Here is a 26,097-nt window from a genome sequence, read left to right as displayed (position 1 = left end):
TGATTTTTACAGTGGTTTATTATGAATGCAATAAGTGGACACATCTGTTAGATCAAGAGAAAGCTGCTTAACATAGTAAGAGTAATCCTTTCTCAGTGACACACAAAAGGCATCTAAATAAAACCAATATAATAGTACAAAGTGAATTTACAGAAAACTCTGCTTTAAGTGTCGAATAGGTCAGGAGGACACATTATTGGCAACAATGCTGAATACAAGATTCAACTGTCAGCTCCTTATGCCAGTTTATCCACTAAACAAAAATCAGATTCATTTCTGGTTTCTGGAGGGAGAGACAGATTGCATTTTGCAATGATCTTTGGCAAAGATTCTCCTAGAGCATCACCCCTACACTGAGAGAATCAATCTTCAAGTGCAGAGCATATTGTACATACCCATTCATAGATAGGATACAGAGTTATACATCTAGTTCAGTATTCCCAGAAGTATAAACTGAACAGTCCCAATGTATTAGTGCATTTGTTTCAATTACTATTCCACACCCAGCTAAGAAACTGGATATTCCAAATCCATTTGGTCCCAAAATATTATGCACATCTCCAACTCAATGAACCAAAAATATAGTGAATGGTTTTCTTCACTCCTCCCTTCACCCTGGTGAAACAGGAAAGCTCCAGGCTATACATAGGTCACTGCATTTCAGCAATCTCCAATTTGCCAGCAGCTTGGTCTGCCTCCTTGGCCTTCAGGTTCATTCATTGCTCCAAACCAACCGTGGCAACACTCTATTTTCACTTTTGGGTCTACATGCGGAAACATTGTAAACACCAAGGTCTTAATAATGGGTTATCCCCCAAGCTGGGGCAAATATTGATAGAAGTATTGAACCATGAAATAACAGGCTTCACACATTACAATCCACAAGGAAAAAACAAGCTTCCCACAACAAAAGGCAATTTCAAATGTTATGAATACGTCCAAAATAGAGGGCCCATTTCAAAGTAAATCAGCATCAATTAGGTCACTGAACTGCCTTGGCTGATAAATATTTGAAGACTTTCCTCATGTCCCACCCCATTTGTTAAACCTTTCCTTCGATAACTGTTGAAATTAAAAAAACAATTGTTCCTCAATTCAAAATGGCAGGAATACAAATGGTATTGCTAAAGATCGCTACAGCAAAAACGTTGATGCACAAGTATCGAGTACAAGCAGTAAACAGGATAGAAGAACAAATTAAGGTCAGAAAAGATGAAAGAGCAACAAGACAGCAGGGCAGCAGATTAACATTGAGACTAACAACTGTAATTGTCTTCAGGTCAACAGCCTTTCCATCCAAAGCGCTGCAGGTGACTCACATTTGCTTCCCTATTAGTCTTTAGAAGTCCACTTACAAAGAATCTGGATTTTAGGGGTGGGGTATAGAGGTAGGAATCAAAAAAATTGGCAGTTTAATAGTAGGGTATTGACTGCAATTAACACAAGCACCCACCAAGCCCACCCCACCAATAACTTTGTACAATTTATAAACTAGTATTGCAGTTTAAAACACTCGACTTGAATTGCAATAGGCAAAGACATTAACTGGATAAATAGCCCACATACCATTTTAATTTACCGGGGTCTCCAAAGTTAAACAAGTGTATCACAAGGCCACAGGACTGCTCAGTTTTAAATAAAGCCAGTAATCAATAGGCGATGGATATTTAAGGAGGTGCCCGTGTTTCTTTTGCAGGGCTTCAGAATTAAAAGCACATTGTACCAGTATATTGCTTAAGCATTCATTCACATCATGTACTAGAAGAAAGAAAAGCATTAAACCATCTCAAACCAACTGCAACCACCCTCAAGTTTTATATTAAGAATAATCTGTGCAGAAGTTGAACTTTCTTTAATGTGCTTTATACTTTCCTGGTTTAAACAAAGATAAAAATATGGGTGCAATCAAGGAAAGAGCACCAATTTTGGAAGAGAAACCAGAAATTAATCTGATGCACTTTGGAGTCAAAGTTAGATTTCAAACCATTTCTCAGACTTTCTTGCCAACATCAGGCATACTTCCAGTAGTCTTCAATTACTTCAAGCCCGGAATGTTTGTAAACACTTTGGAGTGTTTAAACAAGTGGAATTAGAATATTTGTTAAGTCACTTTGATTGAGATGTTACCAAACAATGTAATTTCCCAAGATGTTGAAGTTGTACCTCAAGGCTCATATACAGCTTATGTACATTTTTCAATGTGTAACACTCACCAATTACACAAAAAAATTGCAGCACATCTGATACTTAAAATCCTTAAATCTCAGACAAGGCACTATTTCCCAGAACTTCTTTTGGGCTGAAAGGGACCAAGATAAATAATGTTCAAGGATATGTTAGAACAACTCAGTCATATTAGTCTTCTGATAAAGTAGTTTTGTAATGTACAAATTAACAAATGTTATTGATAGGCAAGGACCAAGCCGCAAACAATTACGGCAAACATCTTGTGGGCACAGGCAGTTAACAGTTTGCAATCTGTTCCAAGAGGACCCTTTACAACTCCATACAAAACTATTAAGTGCATCACGACAGAAAACGTTGGTGAGGGAAATTGGAGAATATATACTCGAGATCAGTGGAGTCTACCAAGTTACCTTGAAAATAAAATCTTCAGAAAAAGGCCTTGGATTCTTCAGCAAACTGTTCTCCAGCAATATTGAAAATAGCAAACATTTCACAGGGCACACAAGTTTAACAGGGTACAATATGAACAACTATTTTATTCAAATCAAGCCTTATAAAACCTATAACGTCTATTTAACACCCATGTGATCTGTGAATTGAACTTCAATGGGGTCATTTCATTCAACGGAAACCATGGACTAGGTAGAAAATGTAACAGACGGGAAATGGGAAGCCTCAATAATCTGAAGTTTACAGCTCAGGTGAAACCATGTGCAAGAGTCCCAAACTACAGGGCCTACACTTATTTGTAAGAACTTGGGAAAGCACAAGGTTTTAAAAAAAATGAAATCACAGGTGTTATTTTGAATTGTTTAAGTCAAGACCAGTGATTACAAATGAATACAATTTGCGTAAAAGTGTAATTCACTATAAGTGGGGTGGTTGGAAGAAGTCAAAGCACCCAGCTGACCTATTGACGTACTTTGCCAGGTACATAATTCCTATCGATGCATTCGTCTTGCAAGAACATGTGGAGGCAGCGTTCATTCTGGGCCAGTGGATGACCTGCAATTCTAAAAAAAAATTAAGCGATGAGAATTATGAATTAGGAGTAGGCTACTCAGCTTTACAAACTTGGTTGAACACAGATCATAACCACTAATTTATCTCCCTATGAATACAGAAACCTCTTTGTATTTAGCCCACAGACTCATTTACTTTTACAGAATTTCATGCCATAGGCCAAGTTTATCTTTTCCCCATTGAAACCAACCCTGCATTTTACCCAGTTTAATTTTTTTTTAATTCCCTTTTAAATCCATCATGACACTTATTTAAATTATAGAATATCCTACAATCAACCTCATGCAAGAGCTCACTTCCAACACAACCTGTAAATGTATCTTGCCGTTGTCACAACGCAACTACGCTATTTCCTAGCAATGAAGACGCTATTTTTTACCCAAAAATAAGGCACGGAAATTTACCTGCGTCTTGGAGACCAAAGGTTAGGTTGTTAGCCAAGAAAGATAGACTTGGCTATCCCTCAGTACAGCAACATCAAGAACGATGTTGATGTATTGACGGGTCGATGGTGGGAAGGGTCAAGAGCTTCAAATTCTTGGGCGTGCACATCTCTGAAGATTTCTCCTGGTCCGAGAACACTGATGCAATTATAAAGAAAGCACATCAGTGCCTCTACTTCCTGAGAAGATTACGGAGAGTTGGTATGTCAAGGAGGACTCTCCCAAACTTCTACAGGTGCACAGTAGAGAGCATGCTGACCGGTTGCATCGTGGCTTGGTTTGGCAACTTGAGTGCCCAGGAGCAGAAAAGACTACAAAAAGTAGTAAACACTGCCCAGTCAATCATCGGCTCTGACCTCCCTACCATTGAAGGGATCTATCGCAGTCGCTGCCTCAAACAGGCTGGCAGCATCATCAAGGACCCACACCATCCTGGCCACACACTCATCTCCCCGCTACCTTCAGGTAGAAGTTACAGGAGCCTGAAGACTGCAACTTTCAGGTTCAGGAATAGTTACTTCCCCACAGCCATCAGGCTATTAAACTCAACTCATACAAAACTCTGAACATTCATAGCCCATTATCTGTTTATTTGCACTTTATCTGTTTATTTATTCATGTGTATATATTTATATAATGGTATATGGACACACTGATCTGTTCTGTATTATTCATGCCTACTATATTCTGTGTGCTGAAGCAAAGCAAGAATTTCATTGTCCTATCTGGGACACATGACAATAAACTCTTTTGAATCTATCCCTCATTGCGGGCAGCTGATGGGAAGTGGTTGTAAAGTGCGAAGTTGCTGTAAAAGTACAGCCCCGCTGGTGGGGGGGGGGGGGGGGGGGAAAGAGTTATTTTCCAGCGTGTGGGGAGTCTGGCCCGGGTCAGCATGGGCAGGAGTATTGAGAAGGAGGGTGTCGGGGATCATACCAACAACCCACTCACCGCTGCCGCGGCGCTACGGGCGCAGAGCCACTGCATTGTGGCCGGGGAGGAAAGTAGCTCGAGTGACTGTGAGCGGCTGCCGGGACCAGACAGCGGAACTGGCCGCCACCTCAGCTCCGTCTCGCCGGCCTCGCTCATGTCAGCCGCTTCCTGCAAATCCTTAAATTCCAACTGCCGCAGGGAGCAGGACATGGCCTCACTTGCTGTGCTGGGTGACACAGCATGGCATTCACTGTCCTGTCCGTGTCTTTCAATAGCAAAGATCATAGAGCGGAGCGGGTCAGCAGGCGATGGATAACAGGACAGTGGGCGGTGGAGCTTACTCCTGTGTCAGCGCGAGTAACCTCAATTCAGAATCAGAATAGTTTATTGTCAATTGAACATAAGTTCAAATGAAATTACGTTTCTGCAGTCATAACACAAACAAAAAAACCAAAACACACAATTCCACACAAACATCCATCACAGTGAATCCCCAATCACGGTGATGGAAGGCAAAAGTCTTATCTCTTCCCCGTTCTCTGTGCCCTCTCCCGCAGTCAAGCAGCCAAGCTGCTGCATCGAGCCGATTGAGGCTCATGATGTTAGATGTTAGAGCCCCCCCCCGGTGGGCGATGGTAAGTCCCTCGGCCGTTTAAGCCGCGCCGGGCGATGTAAGGTCCCGTTCCCCGGTCGATTTAAACCCAGGTCGATTCCGGTTGGAGGCCGCAGGCCCCACGATGTTAGGCCCAACGACAACGGAGACTCGACAAGGAAAAAGTCGGGACCCCTTACAGGGAAGAGATTAAAAAGTTTTCCCCACCCCACATGTATACAGCTAAAAATAATATAAAAACTAAAACCAAGACATCCACTTAACAGGACAAAAAGGAAAAAAAAGACAGACGGACTGCATTGGTCCCTTGAACTAGTATTGTCTTAAGATCACAACTGATTCAACTTGGCCCGGTGTGCTCCCGTTTTTCTCCACCTGCCGTCACCCTCCACCCCCACTCACTCAGTCATTCAGAATGGTGAAGATCTGGAAGCCTTGGACAAATTGAATTGTTACTCTTTATTTTATTTTTATTTATTTTTGAGCATGAGAAATTCTATGTCCCGTCAGTCTTTTGTTAAAATTTAGCAACTCAAAATGGGGACACGTCTTCGACGCAGGTGCGTCTTCATTGCCGGGAAATACGGTACTTAAGTCTAATGACTACTTCTGAAAAATATAATCCAATTGCTACTAATTCTAGGTTTTTTTTGGTATTACAATGATCAAAGCGACGTAACGTTGCAATATCATATCAATTTTTACAGGCAAACCCATCCGATTTCAAATATCTTTTTTTAAATGAAATTTGTTATAAGTCACCAAGAAGCTTCTAATGCATGGTAGACACAAAATGCCAGAGAAACTCAGCAGGACAGGCAGCATCTCTGGAGAGAAGGAATGGGTGACGTTTCGGGTCGAGACACTTCTTCAGACTTTTTCCGCATCCAATACATGCCTGTACTTTCACAGAAACAAAGCCCACAAATACCTGCTGCCACAATTATTAAAAATTAGAAGTGCCCTGTGGTCACACAAGACCATAAACATCATGCACCAAGTGACGCGTCTTTTGGCAATGCAAAACAGTTCCATCAATTTCAAGGGAGGAATGAGACAGAAGGGAAGTCACGGTGGTACAGCGGTAGAGTTGCAGCCTTACAGCGAATGCAGCCTCGGAGACCCATGGGTACCGACCACGTGTGCTGTCTATACGTGGGTTTTCTCTGAGATCTTCGGATTCCTCCCACACCCCAAAGACGTACAGGTTTGCAGGTTAATTGGCTTGGTGAATGGAAAAATTGTCTCCAGTGGGTGTAGGATAGTGTTAATGTGCAGGGATCGCTGGTCGGCACGGTCCCGGTGGGCCGAAGAGCCTGTTTCCGCGCTGTATCTCTAAACTAAAAAAATATTATCCACTTGCCTGGACAAGTGCAGCTGCAACATTAGAGAAGCTCATCATTAAAACAGCTTCGTGACTGGCATCCTATTCACCAGCCCAAGAATTCACACAGGCCACCAATAGCATTCAGCATGCACAGCCCACAAAATGCACTGCAACTATTTGATTTGTTCGGGTGTCAGGGGATATGAGGAGACGGCAGACGAATGGGGTTAGGAGTGAGATTGAATTGTGGAGTAGACCGGATGGTCTAATCCTGCTCACAGATGCTTCCCGGAATGCCGCCGAGAAGCTCCACCTCGGTGCCTGGGTTGGCACCACAGAGACGTCTGGTGAGGACCAGGCAGCGATTGTGGAGAGTGCGGCAGTCAATGAGGGTGGAGACCGACAGACGAGAATGGATCATGTGGGGGTGAGGATGATGCCATCGGGGAAGATAAAAGAGAGGGTGTACAGATGAACAGTGGAGGAGAGGAACAGTGGGGGACTGCCGTAGGAGCACGGGGTGTACAGAGGGGGTGGGGGGTGAGAACAAAGGGGGACCTGGCACGGATACTTTGCAAGTAAAGAATTTCACTGTGACTTGTCGCATGCAACAATAAAGCATTCATTCATTAATTCTATCATTTATGACCGTATTAAATATGTGCCTTGGTTAGACCTGCCAAAATCTACGAGCACACTCAGATATATGCCCAAAATTACTTGCATGATTTCCTCCAAATCAAACAACCCAATTTGGAAATATCACTGTTCCTTCTGATCCAGAGTCCAAATACTGAAACTCCTCATTCAGTGCAGTCTCCTGAAAGACTGCAGCAAATCAAAAGGCTCAAGTGTCTTTGAAGGTAATTAGTGATGGGCATAAACACTGGTTTATTGTTTCAGTTTCACTTCACACAAATTTTAAGATTTCTAATTTGCAAAATCAGTCAATAAATTTACTTGTTAATGAATTGTTCTAATCCAACTCTTCTTTCTTCTATAAAGGATTCTTCAAAAATTCCTTCATCCATTCTAAACGGAAGCTGTCGTTTCAAAGCTTTTCCGGGTAATGGTGGCACAACAATCTGCAGCAAATAAATATTAGGCACAACAATTTTTTAATTTACATAAATATAAAAGCCAGTTCAGACAAAGTCAAACTTTAAAATAAATTGTTTCCCACTTTCCTGGTACAAATTAGAAAATTAAATATGCAGAAATTTAAGGCAATAATCTGAAATATTGGCAAATCCTTCAGTGCTTTATAATCATCACCTTGTCAACTAAACTTATCTAATGTGACAAAAGGTCAAATATACAATGCAGTGTAGGCATAAGCCTACAAATACAAATAAGCCTACAGAGGTCAAATATCCAACCGCGCGCGGTCTAGGCATAAGCTTAGGGGCGACCGCGCCTTTGCGGTTGCAGCTCATAGACTGTGGAACAGCATCCCCCTTTCCATCCCTCCACGACTCCTTTAAGTCAAGACTAAAATCTTATCTATACTCCCAAGCCTTTCCTGACGTCCACTGAGCGAGGGCTATATGTATATATGTATGTAGTTTGTTTGTTTATACTATTCTTATAACAAATGTAAAGCACTTTGGCCAACAAGAGTTGTTTTTTTAAATGTGCTATATAAATAAATGTGACTTGACTCGACTAGGGAGCTCCGGATCAAAACTATAGCATTGCTCACTTCAAACGTATTTATATTGCCATGGCAATGAAAGACAGTCACATATTGTAGACTGTCATCTTGAAGCAGATAAATAATCAAGTGATCCTTTAATAGCTGGATGCAGCTCTATGGGGTAAACTCACCAAGTGGTCACTGGACAATCACAAAATGTAATAGTTAGCAAAAGTCTTCTCAAAGGCCACTGTTCAAGGCATGGTCTTAATATTAATCATGGTTGTAAAATTGCACTCATCTATACAATATCTTAATTAAAACGCACCAAATTTGTAAATTGGTTTTCAAATTAACTGCATTTATACCAATTTTATTGGAAGTGGATAGTAGTGTTTAAAAAGTTGACGATTACAATGTAAATAGAGTTCAAATGAGTAAGCCATTGAGATTTGGAAACCAATAGATGGGTCTAAAGCCAAATCTTTCCAGTGTCATTTACCTTGCTGTCTCGCTCCAATTCACTTTTTAACCATTCAAAGTCGCTGTATCGTCTGCGCACGCACGAATCTTTCATCTTAAAAATAGGGAGGTTGGTCTGCAAAAAGGAAAAATGTTGCGCTTTTAAGTGCAATGTAGTTCTGTGCACATACAAAACAAAGCTCCTTAAAGTTATTCACAGATTTTGTAAGTATACCAAACCTTTTAATAAGGTTCAACTCTGACCCCCTCAACACAAGTATGAATTGCAATTTCAAAATTCCATCGTTATTAAAGTAGATACTGAAATTAAACAGTTTGTGCTGTGTAACTACTGTATGACTATCTGCATTTGAAAAGGCAGGGACTGATTAGGAATAATTAGCTGGTGCTGGGTAAACTTTGTCTCAAGAATTACACTGCCTTTTTTGTTTTGAAGAGGCAACTAAGAAGATTAGGGGCAGAGCAGTAGAGATTGTCGACATGGACTTTAGCAAGACTATTGACATGGTCCTGCGTGGTATAGGCTGGTCTGGAGGTTAATGTACAGGGCTCTCGCTTAACTTTTTTTCCCCGTTGCCAGCCGGGCAACCTCGGCAGCTTTTATTAGGTTGCCAAATCACAGTTTAGGTGGTCATTTAAGACGGCTTGCATGACGCGTGCGATAATGTGTTCGGACAAAGTGCGTAGTTACCAATCGGAATTATGGTCAATGAAGCATTCAAAGTCACAAACTAAACATATTCACCAAGACATGATATATACCACAATGACATGCAGCAAAATTACAATACTCATCTCTTTTTACACGTTGCAATGAATGCAATTTCTATTATCTCTTTCCACTTCCAAACAAAATATGGTTATACAGCGTATGATCAACCTCGGTGAGACCAAGCGCAGGCTTGGCGATCACTTCGCACAACACCTCCACTCAGTTCGCAATAACCAACCTGATCTCCTGGTGGCTCAGCACTTCAACTCTCCCTCCCATTCGGAATCTGACCTTTCTGTCCTGGGCCTCCTCCATGGCCAGAGTGAGGCCCACCGCAAATTGGAGGAACAGCACCTCATATTGTGCTTGGGTAGTTTACACCCCAGCGGTATGAACATTGGCTTCTCCAATTACAGGTAGTCCTTGCTTTCTCCCTCCTTCCCCTCCCATTCCACAGCCTACTGTCTCCGCCTCTTCCTTTCTTTTTCCTGCCCCCCACCCCTCCCGACATCAGTCTGAAGAAGGGGCTCAACCAGAAACGTCGCCCATTTCCTTCGCTCCATAGATGCTGCCTCACCCGCTGAGTTTCTCTAACATTTTCGTCTACCCATTCACGCAAGTTCTGTTATCCCACTTTCCTCACCCACTCCCTGCACATTAGGGGCAATTTTACAGAGACAAGTTAACCTACAAAGCCAATGCGTCTTTGGGATGTGGGAGGAAACCCACATGCTTGCAGGGAGAATGTGCAAATTCAACACAGACAGTGCCCGAGAACAGGATCGAACACAGATCTCTGGCGTGTGAGGCAGCAAGTCCACCAGCTGTGCCACTATATTTTATTTTCCAACACACAAAAAATTATACGTTGATAACTTTGGTTACTAAAAAAAAAGAAACTATCCATTTTCAGTCTTAAATCTCTAAGTGACGCTATGTCCCCCTTTACAGCTACTGTATGTTTTAATTCAGTTCAAGGCTATTGGGGCAGTACATTGGCCATAAAGTTGCTGCCTAAAATTGCCAGAGACCTGGAATTGATCCTGAATATGGGTGCAGTCTGTATGGAGTTTTGTTTTCTCGTTTATAACATTGTTTACAGAGTACTATGTTTACATATTCTGTTGTGCTGCTGCAAGTATGGATTTCATTGTTCTAACTGGGACGTGAGAGAATAAAACACTCTTGACTTACGTCGCTGATGTGTGGGATAGAACTAAAGTGCGGGTGATCGGTGGTCGGCATGGGCCGAAGGGCCTGTTTCCACACTGTATCTTTAAATTAAACTAAAACCACTAAAACCAGAGGAAATGTAAAAAAGGGTCTCTACCCGAAACGTCACCCAATTTTTTCTATCCAGAGATGCTGGCTGCTCCATGGAGTTCCCCAGCACAATTAAAGCATGGAATAGTCTTCACCCTACCATAGTTACCCAACCAGGCGCAACTAAATTTAAGGTAGCTTTTTTTTCCCCCCAAGAACCCTTTTTTGCTTAAGTCCAAGTCAAGAGTCAAGAGAGTTTTATTGTCATGTGTCCCAGATAGAGCAATGAAATTCTTGCTTGCTGCAGCACAACAGAATATGTAAACATAATACAGAACAGGAGATAAAGTTTCAGTGTGTCTATATACCATCAACCATATCTATACACAATAAATAAACAGATAAAATGCAATAGGCTGTTATTTTGCAGAGTTTGGAGTTTGGTGGTGGTGGGTCCACCAATTTAAATTCCATTTGGAATATTTTTGGAGGATCAGGAAACCAAGAAGCAAGAGTTACTCCAGGGAGTTACTGCAGCTCCACGGAGTGATTCTGCGTTGTTTTTCAGCGGTCGCGGTGAGGCAGCGACCGGACAGCAATGGCGGCCAGAGCTCCCACAATGCAAAGGGAGGGAGAAAGTGGCCGACGCCGACCAGTTGCTGTGAAGACGGCCAATGATGTGCTCGGCGGCCGACTGTGCCGAGCGGAGACCCAAGGCCCGAGCCGAGAGCGACGGCCGAGCGCAGACCCGAGAGTGACGGCCGAGCGCAGACCCGAGAGTGACGGCCGAGCGCAGACCCGAGAGTGACGGCCGAGCGCAGACCCGAGAGCTATAGCAGAGAGCCGGGAGCTAGCGCCGAGAGCCGGGAGCTAGCGCCGAGAGCTAGCGCCGAGGGGGGACCCGGACACAGATGGCGGGCGGGTGGCCCGGTTGCTTGCCAAGCCGGGCAAAATGGCATGGCTTTTAGGTTGCCCGGCGGGACTGTAAGTTGCCATTGGCACCTGGGCAACCGTTAATTTCGAGCCCTGATGTATGGGTTCCACAGTGAGCTAGCCAATTGCATACAAAATTGTTTTTACCCTGCAGGGCAAGGGTTTGTAATTATAATTAATTTATTAGCCAAGTATGTAAATATACAAGGGATTTTATTTGCCAACAAGTCACACAAAAAAGCACCAGGATACGTAACCACATAAAAATGGCACATAGACTTAAACCGCCACCACAACGGCGTGTGAGAAGCCCAGGGCACACAGCATAAGCGGATACCCAAAACCATCAGTCCAATGTCCGTGGCCACACACACACACACATGCTCCTTCACCATGATGTGACCAGAGTTGTACCAACTGCTCTCACTCTCTCTGCAGCCCATCCACCGAACATTCAGAAAACCGTCACACTCCCACTAGACTCTGAGACCACTGCACTCACCGCACTCCCTCAGCAGTACAAGCAGCATGTCCATCTTGTTATCTCGGTGACCTCACATTCCCCTCTGTGATGGAAGGCAAATAACTTATACCTTCTTTCTTCCTTTTTTCCCGTGATCAGGGCGGTCAAAGCTCCCACGATTCGGGCTCTCATAACCAATCCCCAACAAAGGGACCGCCAGCTCCACGTCGTTAAAGCCGCAGTGCTGACGGAGATACCATGAAAAAGTCACATCTCCGTCGAGGAAAGAGATAAAAGAGGTTCCCACGCCCCACATAATACAAAAACTAAAGGTACACTAAAAACATACAAGTAAACACAGACCAAAACAGCAAACAAATAAAAAGACCAGACAGGCTGTTGTGTTTGCAGATTGGAAATGTATGGCTAGTGGTGTGCCACGGGGATAGGAACTGGGTCCACTTGTTTGCGAAGCATGCAAGGATTTGACTGAGAATGTGGATAACATGATTGTTAATAATTACACCAAAATTGGTGGGGTATTGACCAGTGAAGGTGGTCAAATGTTATAATAGGATAAAGATCAACTGAGAAAGTGGGCCAAGGAATTGCAGCTGTAATTTAACATTGACAAGTGTGAAGTTATGCATTTTGGACAGTTAAAGTCGGGCAGTACATATGCAATGAATGACAGGACACTAGGGATATAATGACAGGACATTATAGAATATTGACTTAGGGGTACTTATACATAGCTCCCCGACTGTGGCAGCACAGATGGACACGGTGGCATATGATACATGTCTTCATTGGACAGGGCATTGAATTAAAGAGTTGAGAGACTGCCACTGGAATATTGTGGTTGCCATATTGTAGCATGTGATAAATTGCTAGAGGATGCAGAAAAGATTTGAAGATGTTGCTGGAACTAACAGGCTTGTCACTTTACAAAGGTCTTTTGTAACTTTGTCAGCGCCAAAACATAGCAATCTTTGTGTACTGCTGCATTGAGGTCTGAGGTACGGGTGAGGTTTGTGGCTGTGTTGTATGCAAGAGAAAGCATTTCAATGTACCTAGGTACATGTGACAAAGTATCATTGAATCATTGAGTTACAAGGAGAGAATGGATACACTGTGACCATTTTCCCTGCAGTTAAATGGCAACGCAAAAGAGGTACCGTAGGAGTTTAAAAGTCACAAGAGGCGTGGCAAGTTGGATGGTCATAATCCTTGCCCTTTGGCCAGATGGTCACACACGCTATGACAGAAGGTACAATGACAGTGTTCAAAAGACACTTGACATGTATAAGTTAGAGACACATGGGCTAAATGGTACTACAGCAGGAAGATACCTTGGTTGACATGGACAAGATGGGTTGAAGTGCCTGTTCTGTGCTGAATAAATAATGATGACTGATGAATCACGGTTGCTACACGAGAACTCTTTTAGGCAATTGGTTGCTTGCCATGTTCAATAAAGGGGATGCCCAACTTGGGCGACCTAATCTAACGATGTTACAAAACTTACCTTCAGCTGCGCTGCAGTTCTGCCACTGGCCGTGCGTGCGACTTTGGCGCCTTTGAGGGGGGGAGGGCCGGATTAAAATCCAGTTTTGTACTACCGGAGAGGGATTTCCTTGGGCTGCTAACTGCTGAAGAAAAATCAATCGGACTTCCGTTCCCGATCTTCTTAAAAAATTTATTTATTTATTTTAAATCGCTAGATAATTTAATAATTAGATTAAAATAAAAAACGACTTCTAACGCCCTCAATACCACAACCTGACCGATCACAAGAATGGGACAAAACAAAGGGTAAGTCGTTTATCTATATTACTAAATCTCTGAAATTGACCGCTTTTGACCCACTGTGTTGCGATTTCCGACACAACGCCGTACCCTACGGCCATCATTTTTGGCCACCTTGCTCAGAGCCCCTCTCCGCCTTACGGGTGCGGAGGATTTTTCCCATCGATGAAAAATCAGAGAGATATTAATGTTTTAAACAAATTCACCATTCCCTCTGCTGCCCCTGCTGGAGGGAGGGGGAGGGACTATAAAACCAGGAAGTGGTGTGCCTCACTCAGTATCTGCAAGATGGATGATGCCAAGGGTCACGTCTCTATGAGCTCTGAATAACACTGAACAAATGTCTACACAACTGTGAGTCCCCTTAGTGTGGTTTGAAAATGAAAATATGGTTTGTTTGAAGTAAAAAGGCACTGCCTGCAAATGGTTGGTTGGGTGCTTTGGCTTGAAGTTGAAAGGCACTACTTACTGCATATGGTGGTTTGGGAGCTTTGGTTTAAAGTTGAAAGGCACTACTTACTGCAAATAGTGGCCTGGATGTATTGGCTTGAATTTGAAAGGCACTGCAAATGGTGGCTTGGGAGCTTTGGCTTGAAATTGAAAGGCACTACTTACTGCAAATGGTGGCGGGTGATTTGCTTGAAGTTGAAAGGCACTACTTACTGCACATGGTGGCGAGTGCTTTGGCTTGAAGTTGAAAGGCACTAATTACTGCAAATGGTGGCAGGTGATTTGGCTTGAAGTTGAAAGGCGCTAATTACTGCAAATGGTTGTGGGTGATTTGGCTTGAAGTTGAAAGGCACTTCTTACTGCAAATGGTGGCTTGGGTGCTTTGGTTTAAAGTTGAAAAGAACTACTTACTGCAAATAGTGGCTTGGGAGCTTTGGCTTGAAGTTGAAAGGCACTACTTACTGCAAATGGTGGCTTGGGTGCTTTGGCTTGAAGTTGAATTGCACTATTTACTGCAAATGGTGGCTTGGGAGCTTTGGCTTGAAGTTTGAAAAAAATCACCATTCTCTCTGCTGCACCTGCTGGAGGGAGGGGGAGGGACTATAAAACCAGGAAGTGGTGTGACTCACTCACTCTCTGCAAGATGGATGAAGCCAAGGGTTGCATCTCTATGAGCTCTGAATAACACTGGACAAATGTCTACACAACTGTGAGTACCCTTAATGTGGTTTGAAAATGAAAATATGGTTTGTTTGAAGTAAAAGGCACTACCTGCAAATGGTTGTTTGGGTGCTTTGGCTTGAAGTTGAACGGCACTACTTACTGCAAATGGTGGCTTGGGTGTTTTGGCTTGAAGTTGAAAGGCACTACTTACTGCACATGGTGGCTTGGGTGCTTTGCTTGAAGTTGAAAGGCACTAATTACTGCAAATGGTGGCGGGTGATTTGGCTTGAAGTTTACTGCAAATGGTGGCGGGTACTTTGGCTTGAAGTTAAAAGGCACTACTGCAAATGCACTTACTGCCTGTTTGCACTGTATATTAATTTAAGATAAAATGCTACCATTTACGGCTGTGATTTTTGGCCATCTTACTCGGTCCCCCCTCCGCTGAGCAGGTGCAGAGAATTCTTCCGATCAATGGAAAATAAAAGTGTTATTAGTGTTTAAAAAATGTTGAGAATTTCTCTCCTGTCAATCATGCCCTGAAAGCCACACCTTTTCCGGTGGGAGGGGATTGTGTTATAAAATCTGGAAGTGTGGGTGTGGCTCAGTCTCTGTATGATGGGGGATGAAGAGGTCATGACTCACTCTGTCTGAGCTGTGAATAAACTGAACACACTGAATGTCCACTGAACTGTGAGTTTGGTGTTTTGTGTGGTTTTATGGTGGTTTCACCCTGCATGAAATGGTATGAGGCAGCATTTGAATTTGGTGGCCATGGATCCAGCTTGAAGTGGTATGAAACTGCACTTGAATTCGGTGGCCTTGAACCCTGCTCGTAGTGGTAAGAAACTGCACTTGAATTTGGTGGCCTTGCATAGGGGTAAGAAACCCTGCTCATAGTGGTAAGAAACTGCACTTGAATTTGGTGGCCTTGCACCCTGCTTGAAATGGAATTTCAAGGAATAGTCATGAGTCAACTGCCAGACCACCAGCCATGAGTTAGCTGCCAGCAGATCAGGCTTGAGGGACTAAGCTGCCACCCCAAGAACCCATACCAGCACTCCAGAAAGTCCATCTGGCATATAAATTCATGACAGTGAGATTTAAAAATCATGTTATGTTGTGAATTCTTGTGTGAATGGGATTAGTTTGTTATTTGGATACTTCGGCTATTTTTAAAAATTATCCTTTTCTTAAGAAATGGAATCTACAGGCCATTCTTAATGGGAAAGTAGTGGGGCAGAAAGGCATGTCATGCATGGTTTGAAGAGGAAAAACGTAGTTTACAATGCCAAAATTGAAAAGTTGAGGATAAACAAGATGTACAGTTGCTTATTGGTTACAAGCTGAGGAGTATGATGATGCTACTGATTATGATATGCCAATGTACCAGCTAGCAACTGATCTTCTCCAAAGACTTGGTCTATTGCTAGAAATTGTAATTTATTTACCCATCTGTTAAGGATTTACAGCATATAATGCAATAATATTAAAATTCTAATCTTGAGAATATCACATTTTTTAATTTTCAAGGCAGCCTGGGTGTTTATTACTATTTCCGTCACAAACTTCTTTTTATGCTTTATCTGGGTGGAGAGGATAGGGGGTTGAGGAGAAGGAGGGGGGGGGGGGGTGGAGAAGGAGTGGAGACACTTTTAATAAGTATAATAAAGTTTAGCAGGCATAGGTTTTCCTTGGTCTTAAACTCCAATGAGCCAATTAAAATGCCTGGTCAGCGAAGGAGATTGCCTACGGCTGCCCTCGACTGCCTGTAACTAAATAGCGACCCCACTCCACTCCACTATGAGTTAAAAAGAACCATGCCGACCAAATTTTACTTGCGGAAAAATTTTCAACACGCTGAAAAATTCTCTGCAACCTAGCTGAGGCCACGATTATTCGGGAACTTCCCTCAAGCATGAAGGAGAGTTCCAGCGACCTCATAGGACCTCCACGTGTCGATCATGCTGCGAGTTTGAAGGTCTAAGACACTCTTCTAAACTCGCAGATTAGGTCGCCCAAGTGGGACAACCCGTTTAGTGCTCCGATTCCTTATTATTGACCATAAAGTTCAGGCAAAGGAAATCCTTGCCAAGGATTGCTGGATAGTTTTCTTTAATGAAAGGCAACACCAGCAGAATAAATCTCGACCATAACATTTTGCTGGAAATTGCTGGCATTGCGGATCATTAAGCAGAGTGATTACAACTATTGTAGGACAGATCCGTACAAATACACCAAGGTCAAATTATGGCAGGAAACCGTTCAAAATTACATTAAATAAATTCTTCCAACAAAATAATTTCCATAGATACTAAAAGTTATTTTGGTATGCAACTCTAAATCTGTGTTGGGTCCTTTGTTGTTTGTCATGTACATCAATGATCTGGAAGACGGTGTGGTAAATTGGATTAGTAAGTATGCAGATGATACCAAGATAGGGGGTGTTGTGGATAATGAAGAGGATTTCCAAAGTCTACAGAGTGATTTAGGCCATTTGGAAGAATGGGCTGAAAGATGGCAGATGGAGTTTAATGCTGATAAATGTGAGGTGCTACACCTTGGCAGGACAAATCAAAATAGGACGTACATGGTAAATGGTAGGGAATTGAGGAATACAGTTGAACAGAGGGATCTGGGAATAACCGAGCATAGTTCCTTGAAGGTGGAATCTCATATAGATAGGGTGGTAAAGAAAGCTTTTGGTATGCTAGCCTTTATAAATCAGAGCATTGAATATAGAAGCTGGGATGTAATGTTAAAATTGTACAAGGCATTGGTGAGACCAAATCTGGAGTACGGTGTACAATTTTGGTCGCCCAATTATAGGAAGGATGTCAACAAAATAGAGAGAGTACAGAGGAGATTTACTAGAATGTTGCCTGGGTTTCAACAACTAAGTTACAGAGAAAGGTTGAATAAGTTAGGTCTTTATTCTCTGGAGCGCAGAAGGTTAAGGGGGACTTGGTATTGGTCTTTAAAATGATGAGAGGGATAGACAGAGTTGATGTGGACCAGCTTTTCCCTTTGAGAATAGGCAAGATTCAAACAAGAGGACATGACTTCAGAATTAAGGGACAGAAGTTTAGGGGTAACACGAGGGGGAACTTCTTTACTCAGAGAGTGGTAGCGGTGTGGAATGAGCTTCCAGTGGAAGTGGTGGAGGCAGGTTCGTTGGTATTTAAAAATAAATTGGATAGGCATATGGATGAGAAGGGAATGGAGGGTTATGGTAGGAGTGCAGGCAGATGGGACTAAGGGAAAAAAGTTGTTTGGCACGGACTTGTAGGGCCGAGATGGCCTATTTCCGTGCTGTAATTGTTATATGGTTATATGGTTAAATTTATTTTATCTCCCAAGATGTAATCTGTCAAAGTTTTCTGGAGCTATTGATAAGCCAGTAATCATTGATTTTGAATAGGGAAAATCATTTAAATTTAATTATTTTCCCATTTTCTCTAACATAAAACACAAAATTAATGTGGGAACCTGCAAACCTGTCCACAATTTCAATTCTTGGATTCTCTAGACAGGCAAGTCACAAAAGATTGTATTCACAACCCAGACTGCAGCTTAACAAAATCTCTGTGTGCAAGAGTACACATTGTTTTTAATCTATTGATAAGGATAAACCTTTTTCCAGTCAGACTGCAAAGCCTGTACTCAAATCACTCAGACAACTAACACAATACAAAGTGGAAATTCAGTTGGAGTACAAAATAACACTTCAAATTGATTCAGACCATGAAGAATTAAAAATTACTGCACAACAAATGAGGAACAGAACAAATATCAAATTGAAAAAGGTTTATTAAAGCATTAGCAAATTAGAGACATTTCAGGATGTTTGAACCATAATGATAAACAGCAAGTCACCAAGTCAAGAACTGGATTTCAAAGTCCACGAGACCCATGTTAAATATATCTGCAATTAAACATTGCTAGAACAATAATTGAAGAACAATTATGATTCCTCCCCACTCTTCTTGCCTCCATGAAGCAAAGATATTGCAATCAACACAGAGCTGGGTGATGGAGTGCTGGATACAAGGATTCATGAATACATTTAAAAAAAAAAGATCAACCTGATTTTAAACAACTGGCAAAAGGGTTGAAATAAATTATTTGAGTGGTAGGAAAGGAGGAAGAGAAATAATACTATAGACTATTTTTTTAATAAATGGAAATGCAAGACATTTGTTGTGACTTAAGACAGTCAATGCAGTCCTCAAACCATTTCAAATAGTCTCCAGACCCACAAATGATCCCTGGGTGAAGGATACATCCTTAACCAAAAGACAAATTAAATAGTCTTACAAACTCTCAACTGAAAGTTGATGGACCTTCCAGCTTAACACAAGTCAGATTATTTTATAAATGCACTTCTAGCCTGATAGGACAGGGAGCACATTTACAATAGCTAGTAGTCTAAACATACAAGCAGGTCCAAAAGATTTCAACAAATCTCTACAGATTAGTTTGACAAAATTATCTGGATCATGAGGATCTTGCATACCTAAACTAGAACTTCTCTAACCCCATGACATCATCACAAAGTATCACAACATTAAGGAACCAAAAAACCTTTGAATGCAACAAACAGAAAAGTAAACTGAACATTTCAAAGCAATATGCACTTCTGAAATTACACAAAATAGTATTTTAGAAATTCAGACACATAGGACATTGTTAAGCACCACACATCTGTAAAGCGAAATGAGAATGCATCAGGAAATCTGACTCGACATACCCTATTGATTGAAAAAAGTGCTGAAGTAACTCTGCAGGTCAAGTACCATCTCTGGTGAACGTAGTAGATAGTTTCTGGTCAGGACCTTTCTTCAGACAGTCCTTCAATCTGAAGTAGGTTCCCAAAATATCACCCACCAAAATTCTTCGGGGATGCTGTCTGGCCTGCTGGGTTAACTCCAGCAGTGCATCTGCAGCCCCTTGCCTCTCCTGTTGATAGCCGTCTCATCAACCTACGATATGTCACCTGCAAATTAGCATCATTCTCCAAATAAAACAAATAAAGTTTTTGGCCAATTGAACTTTGCTCCAGAATGAGTTACAACTGCAGGGAAAAAATTAAACCAAACCAGAGATAGAATGTTCTGCACTTTCCTATTTACTGTCCTCCGTTCTAAATCACAGCATAAATCCCCCCTTCCACAGGACATCAGAATTGTTCAAAGCTGAAATAGCAATACTACTCATCAGCTGATATTCACTGCATCAATGTTCACAAGCAGACTATTATCTAAATGGTGGCCGACTAGGAAAAGGGGAGATGCAGCGAGATCTGGGTGTCATGGTGCACCAGTCATTGAAAGTAGGCATGCAGGTGCAGCAGGCAGTGAAGAAAGCGAATGATATGTTAGCTTTCATAGCAAAAGGATTTGAGTATAGGAGCAGGGAGGTTCTACTGCAGTTGTACAGGGTCTTGGTGAGACCACACCTGGAGTATTGTGTACAGTTTTGGTCTCCAAATCTGAGGAAGGACATTATTGCCATAGAGGGAGTGCAGAGAAGGTTCACCAGACTGATTCCTGGGATGTCGGGACTGTCTTATGAAGAAAGACTGGATAGACTTGGTTTATACTCTCTAGAATTTAGGAGATCGAGAGGGGATCTTATAGAATCTTACAAAATTCTTAAGGGGTTGGACAGGCTAGATGCAGGAAGATTGCTCCCGATGTTGGGGGAAGTCCAGGACAAGGGGTCACAGCTTAAGGATAAGGGGGAAATCCTTTAAAACCAAGATGAGAAGAACTTTTTTCACACAGAGAGTGGTGAATCTCTGGAACTCTCTGCCACAGAGGGTAGTCGAGGCCAGTTCATTGGCTATATTTAAGAGGGAGGAGTTAGATGTGGCTAAGGGGGTCAGAGGGTATGGAGAGAAGGCAGGTACGGGATACTGAGTTGGATGATCAGCCATGATCATATTGAATGGCGGTGCAGGCTCGAAAGGCCGAATGGCCTACTCCTGCACCTAATTTCTATGTTTCTATCTCATGAAGCTGTGGCCAGACAGTACCTCCAAATGTGCACCCAACCAAAAGATAAAGGGATGCAAGCTCAAACCGCTCTGGAGTTATAAAGAAGACTTACAAACTTGGTCAAAATTAAATCGCCCATTGAGGCCATCAAAATGAAAGGCAAATAAATATAACAGTTCAATCATCTGAAATTATTATATTTTCCACATTAAAAAAAGTGTAAACAAGTGCATGATATGCCACATCTACAATCCTCAACTCAAATACAAGGCAGTATAGTGGCACAGCTCAGAGCTGCTGCCTCATTGCCAGAGAAGAGTGTTCAATCCTGACCTTAGGTGATCTCTGTATGGAGTTTGCACGTTCTCCCTTTGACTGCATGGGTTTGTCCAGGTGTTCACATCTCCTCCCACACCTCAAAGAGTGCACATTTGTAGGTTAATTGGCATTTAAATTGCCCCTAGTGAGTGGGGAGTGGACGGGAAAGTGGGAATATACAGAACTGGTGTGAATACGTGATCGATGGTCAGCATGGACTCAATGGGCCAAAGGGCCCCATTTTTCATGCTGTATCTCTGCAATAAACAATAGAAACACTATGTACGAACTTGACAACTATCCTGCCCTCTTTCTCCAATGAGGCAAGCACCAACATTACATATTCCCTGTCATTCCTGATTCTGCTCTGGTACCAAGATTTGTTACCTACTAAATCTCCATCTTAAATCAAGATGAAACATTTAGTAGATTTACCAATAATTTCTGCACAAATGCATTTGCCACAAGAATAGGAACACAAGTACATCTTGGTACTTGTTCCCCAGATCTTGGAACATTCCCCGGAATTAAATTTACAGAAATAGCTTCAGCTAAGTATCATGCAAGTTATAGAGACAACGTCATACATTAAGCTTCAGCCCAACTCACCTAGGCCAACCAAGATGCCCCATCTAAGCTAGTTCAGTGTGCCCATTTGCCTCATATCCCTGTGTAGGAAAGAACTGCAGATGCTGGTTTAAATCGAAGGTAGACACAATATGCTGGAGTAACTCAGCAGGACAGGCAGCATCTCTAAAGAGAAGGAATGGGTGGTGTTTCGTTTCAAAAAAAATCCTTCTGTCCAGAGATGCTGCACATCTCGCCGAGTTACTCCAGCATTTTGTGTCTGCCTCGTATCCCTTCCAGCAACATACAATTCTGATTATCTAAACATCTCACCTTTCCTATCCATGTACCTGTGCAAGCGCCTTTCAAATGTAATTGTACCTGCCTCCACTATCTCCTCTGGCAGCACATTCCATATACCCACCACCCTTTCAGTGGAAAAGTTTCCCCTCGGGTCATATTCAATCTTTCCGTTCTTACCTTAAACACATGCCTGCTGGTTCTTGACTCCCCTATCCTGGGTAAAGAACTCCTTGCATTCACCCCATCTATTCCCCTCATTTGTCTGTACACCACTACCTCGGCCTCCTGTGCTCCAAGGAATACAAACCTGGCCTGTCCAACCTCTCCCTAGAGCTCAGCCCTCGAGTCCTAGAAAATTAATTAGAAATCTTTTCTGCACACCTTCCAGCTTAATGAGATCCTTTCTCTTGCCAGGCGACACACAAACTGAATACAGAACACTATACGCAGCCACACCAACATCTTGTACATCTGTAATACAATGTGTAATAAGGTTCCAACTTCTATACTCAGTACCCCAACTGATGAAGACCAATATACCAAAAGCCTTCTCTGCCATCCTATCTACCAGTGACACAAGTTTCAGAGAATATGCATCTATACTCCTAGATGCCTTTGCACTACAATTCACTGTACTGTTTTGATTTAAAGTTACAATTTATAGAAACACTCCATTTAAGGTAGGGCTTAAAGTCGTCTGCCACCCAGGTGTATCATATTGATTAAAGAAATATTAATAATAAGATTGATCTAGCAGAAAAAAGTCAAGAAATGTAAACTTAATTCTTCTACCCATACCATTCAGAGTGCTTCACCACTTTTGTACAGTATTCAAACAATTAATTAGTTTTAAACATGAGATATTAATGATTGCACTCATTTTCACGGACATTTCTACCAGAAGCTTCACGTGCTCTATTCAATTTGTATTCTCTCAACTTCACACTAAGAATGGCCACAAACCCTACTGCCTGTGGAGGTAAGTGCACAAGTTTGAATTGCAAGTCAATCCATTAAGACCAACCAATTATTTTGTCATACATATTCATGTCCATCCATGTGCAGGACCAGGATGACCTGTTCTGGACACAGCACATAGATGTAAACCGAAAGGTGGACTACCCTCTACTTCCTTAGAAGTAAAACAATAATTAGCATGTCACTGAATACTCAAACTTCTACAGATCCACTGTATGAAGTATCCTGACCGGTTGCATTATAGCCTGGTACAGCAATTCCAATGTACTCTGCAAGAGGTTGCAGAGAGTAGTTGACTGACTATAGTTTGTTTGTTTGTTTGGTTGTTTGTTTGTCTTTTTGCACAAAGTCCACGAGCAATGCCACTTTTCATTTCACTGCACATCTCGTATGTGTATGTGACAAATAAACTTGACTTGGCCCCAGTCCATCACAGGAATAGTCTTCCCTACCATCAAAAGCATCTCCACAAGAGGATGCCCAAGGCAGTGACATTTACTATAATGTATCCTCACAATTTGCTTCATGCCCTCTTCTCCCTGCTACATTGGGGAGGTACAGAAAGTTGAAGTCTCACTTCACCAGGTTCAGGAGTGGCTACTTTCCTACAATTGTTAAGTCTCGATCCGACCTGCACAACTCTAATCCTACCTCAGTACCAGTACCTACAACAAACTAACTTTCTAATGGTTTACCCCCCCCCCCCCCCCCTCCTTTCACTGGATTGTAGAATTTGTGCAATTTGTATATATTTATGCAAGATTTGATTTGGTGTAGGAGTATGTTCCTGTGATTCTGCTGCCATACTTGTTTTCATTGTACCAATACCACATGTACACATGTATTACAAGAAACTCACATCATTAGTTCTGAGGAATTTGCAGTGGTACAAACTCACACCTCTTGTTGTCACCCATCTTCCCAATAAAGATCTGGGGATAGGTCAATCACCTGAAATGTTAAATCTTTTTCTGTTTCACTATGCAAATAATGCCAGATCAGTTTAATTGATAAATCTTTTGCATGATTGCCCCCCATAAAGCCTTATCTAAACATTGTTTTTTCAACTGGAGAATTCCTATGAGAAATTACTGTGTACTTGCAACTTCACAATCCTCATCCCTATAAAGTTGTCAGTGTCTGAATAGAAAGACTACTAAAAATGCACACTAATGTAATGCCCAGGTCAGCACCTCAGATTGCCATCCTGATCTTAACAACAAGGTCTCCAGTATAAATAGACAAAAAGTTGTAGTAACTCAACAGGTCAGACAGCATCACTGGAATAAAGGAATAGGTGACATTTTGGGTCGAGACCCTTCAGACAGAGTCAGGGAAAATGGGAAACAAGAGATATAGAACAAATGATGAAAGATGTGCAAAAAAGTAATGACGATAAAGGAACAGGCCATTGTTAGCTGTGTGCTAGGTGAGAACGACAATGAGACTCAACAGGACGACTTTGAAGCTGGTACAACTTGGGTGGGGGAAAGGGAGAGATATCCTTGTACAAAAAAATTATGAAAAATTCGACACATTTGACTAAGTTTAAGAAAGGAAATCACTTGTAATGCAACGTCACAAGCTCATCAGAAATATCAGGTATACAAACAATTCTTGCAGACAACAATTTAATTTTCTGACATAGTAGATCATTAATATATTTTCTTGCTGTATCCAAACTGCTTATCCAACACCAATATGTGGAATTCACATTTTATTTGGTTAGTTCTCCACAATAGAGATAAATAATATACAAATTATGGAGTTTTACAATTTCATGTTTACTTAAAAAATAAGATATTACAACATAAATTGGGACAAAACAATGTTTTAAAGAAAGTTCTTAAGACAAACATGATACGTCTTCAATCTGACCATGCACCTTCCTCAACATTGTAAAGACCACCACAATATTTAAAAAATAGTTTCCAAATGTCATGGATTTTATTTTAAATTTAAGTATTAACTACCAAGAAAAATTGCTTCCCCAAACCACCTTCCAAATAGCTGCCATGAGAAATATAAGAAGCTCCCTAACCAAATGTATCCATCCATTAAAAAGTGATTAGAAAGGCTAAACAGAAACATAGATTCAATATTAAGAGCCTGTTTGCTCTTTCCCGAAATTTTGTAGCTGGGGCGAAGAAAATCCATGGAAAAGTTAAAATAATGAATTCCCTAATTTTCCTAAATAGACAATCCCACCTGTACTGTAAACAAAACGTCTGTGGATCGAATGGGTAAAATTGTGTAATATTGTGTAAACAGTGTTGAATGTCGGATGGAGTTTTGTAAGGATCATGTATATTTATTTATTTCTCGAATAAAGTCTATTTTGAATTTTTTTTTTAAATTTAAATTAGAAATAACTCTCGGGAGACTGCATTTCTCTTTAAAATGCCAAACCAAATCACACGGTGCACTAATTTGCTGCAAGGGCCACCTTACCGTGACTGCGGGGGTGGGAAGTTACCAGAGGTTTATCCCAAAGGAAGACGTCTATCTCTCCCGCTGAGGGGAGAGACAGACTGGACACCATGATCGGGTGGAGCAGGCCGCGGCCGCAGCCTGGAGCTCCATTTGCAGCCTGCGCCTGGCCGGCGAGAGCAGAGCAGGGCAGGGACCAGGTACTCACCCTCATGCGGACCTCGTAGGTGGTGTACTTGGTCCTGCCCACGCCGACGGTGTGCGGGTTGAAGATGTCGATCTCCAGGAAGTTGCTGGGAGGCCCGTAAGCATCGTTGAGATCCTGCGGCTTGCTGTGCAGCCGGCGGGTGTCCGCCACCCCGAGTGCCTCCGCCATCTTACCGCCAAGGCGAAGCAACTTTGGTTCAAACCCCGCTCCGCTTTCCTTACGGCCAGTGCGCGCGCGTTCACTCACAGGCGTTTAAAAACGCAAATAATTGTCAGCGTCCACCCTCAACGATTACCTACTCTGCTTTTCGCACATTGGGGCGGGCCTATCCTTCCAACCCGGGATCGCGCATATAT

The 26,097-nt window shown here is 42.1% G+C and overlaps 1 protein-coding gene across 2 annotated transcripts; it reads right to left on the bottom strand.

Annotated features, from left to right (window-relative positions):
* Nucleotides 1–26,097, bottom strand: LOC129702361 (sorting nexin-12). Of its 2 annotated transcripts, none has more exons than XM_055644129.1 (5): nucleotides 25,742–26,097; nucleotides 8,665–8,760; nucleotides 7,487–7,611; nucleotides 3,098–3,200; nucleotides 1–1,362 (listed from the first exon to the last, which is right to left on the bottom strand). In XM_055644129.1, the coding sequence occupies exons 1-4, from the start codon at nucleotides 25,907–25,909 to the stop codon at nucleotides 3,098–3,100; spliced, it is 492 nt and encodes a 163-aa protein (XP_055500104.1). In that variant the 5' UTR covers nucleotides 25,910–26,097; the 3' UTR covers nucleotides 1–1,362. The 2 variants fall into 2 exon arrangements, with proteins under 2 accessions (XP_055500104.1, XP_055500103.1); XM_055644128.1 differs by having other exon boundaries at nucleotides 3,110–3,200; nucleotides 25,742–26,087.

Source organism: Leucoraja erinacea, chromosome 12, assembly GCF_028641065.1.
Source record: "Leucoraja erinacea ecotype New England chromosome 12, Leri_hhj_1, whole genome shotgun sequence".
In the NCBI taxonomy this organism is placed as follows: domain Eukaryota; kingdom Metazoa; phylum Chordata; class Chondrichthyes; order Rajiformes; family Rajidae; genus Leucoraja; species Leucoraja erinaceus.
Note: the sequence above shows the minus strand (reverse complement) of the source record. Positions and strands in the feature narration are given on the sequence as shown.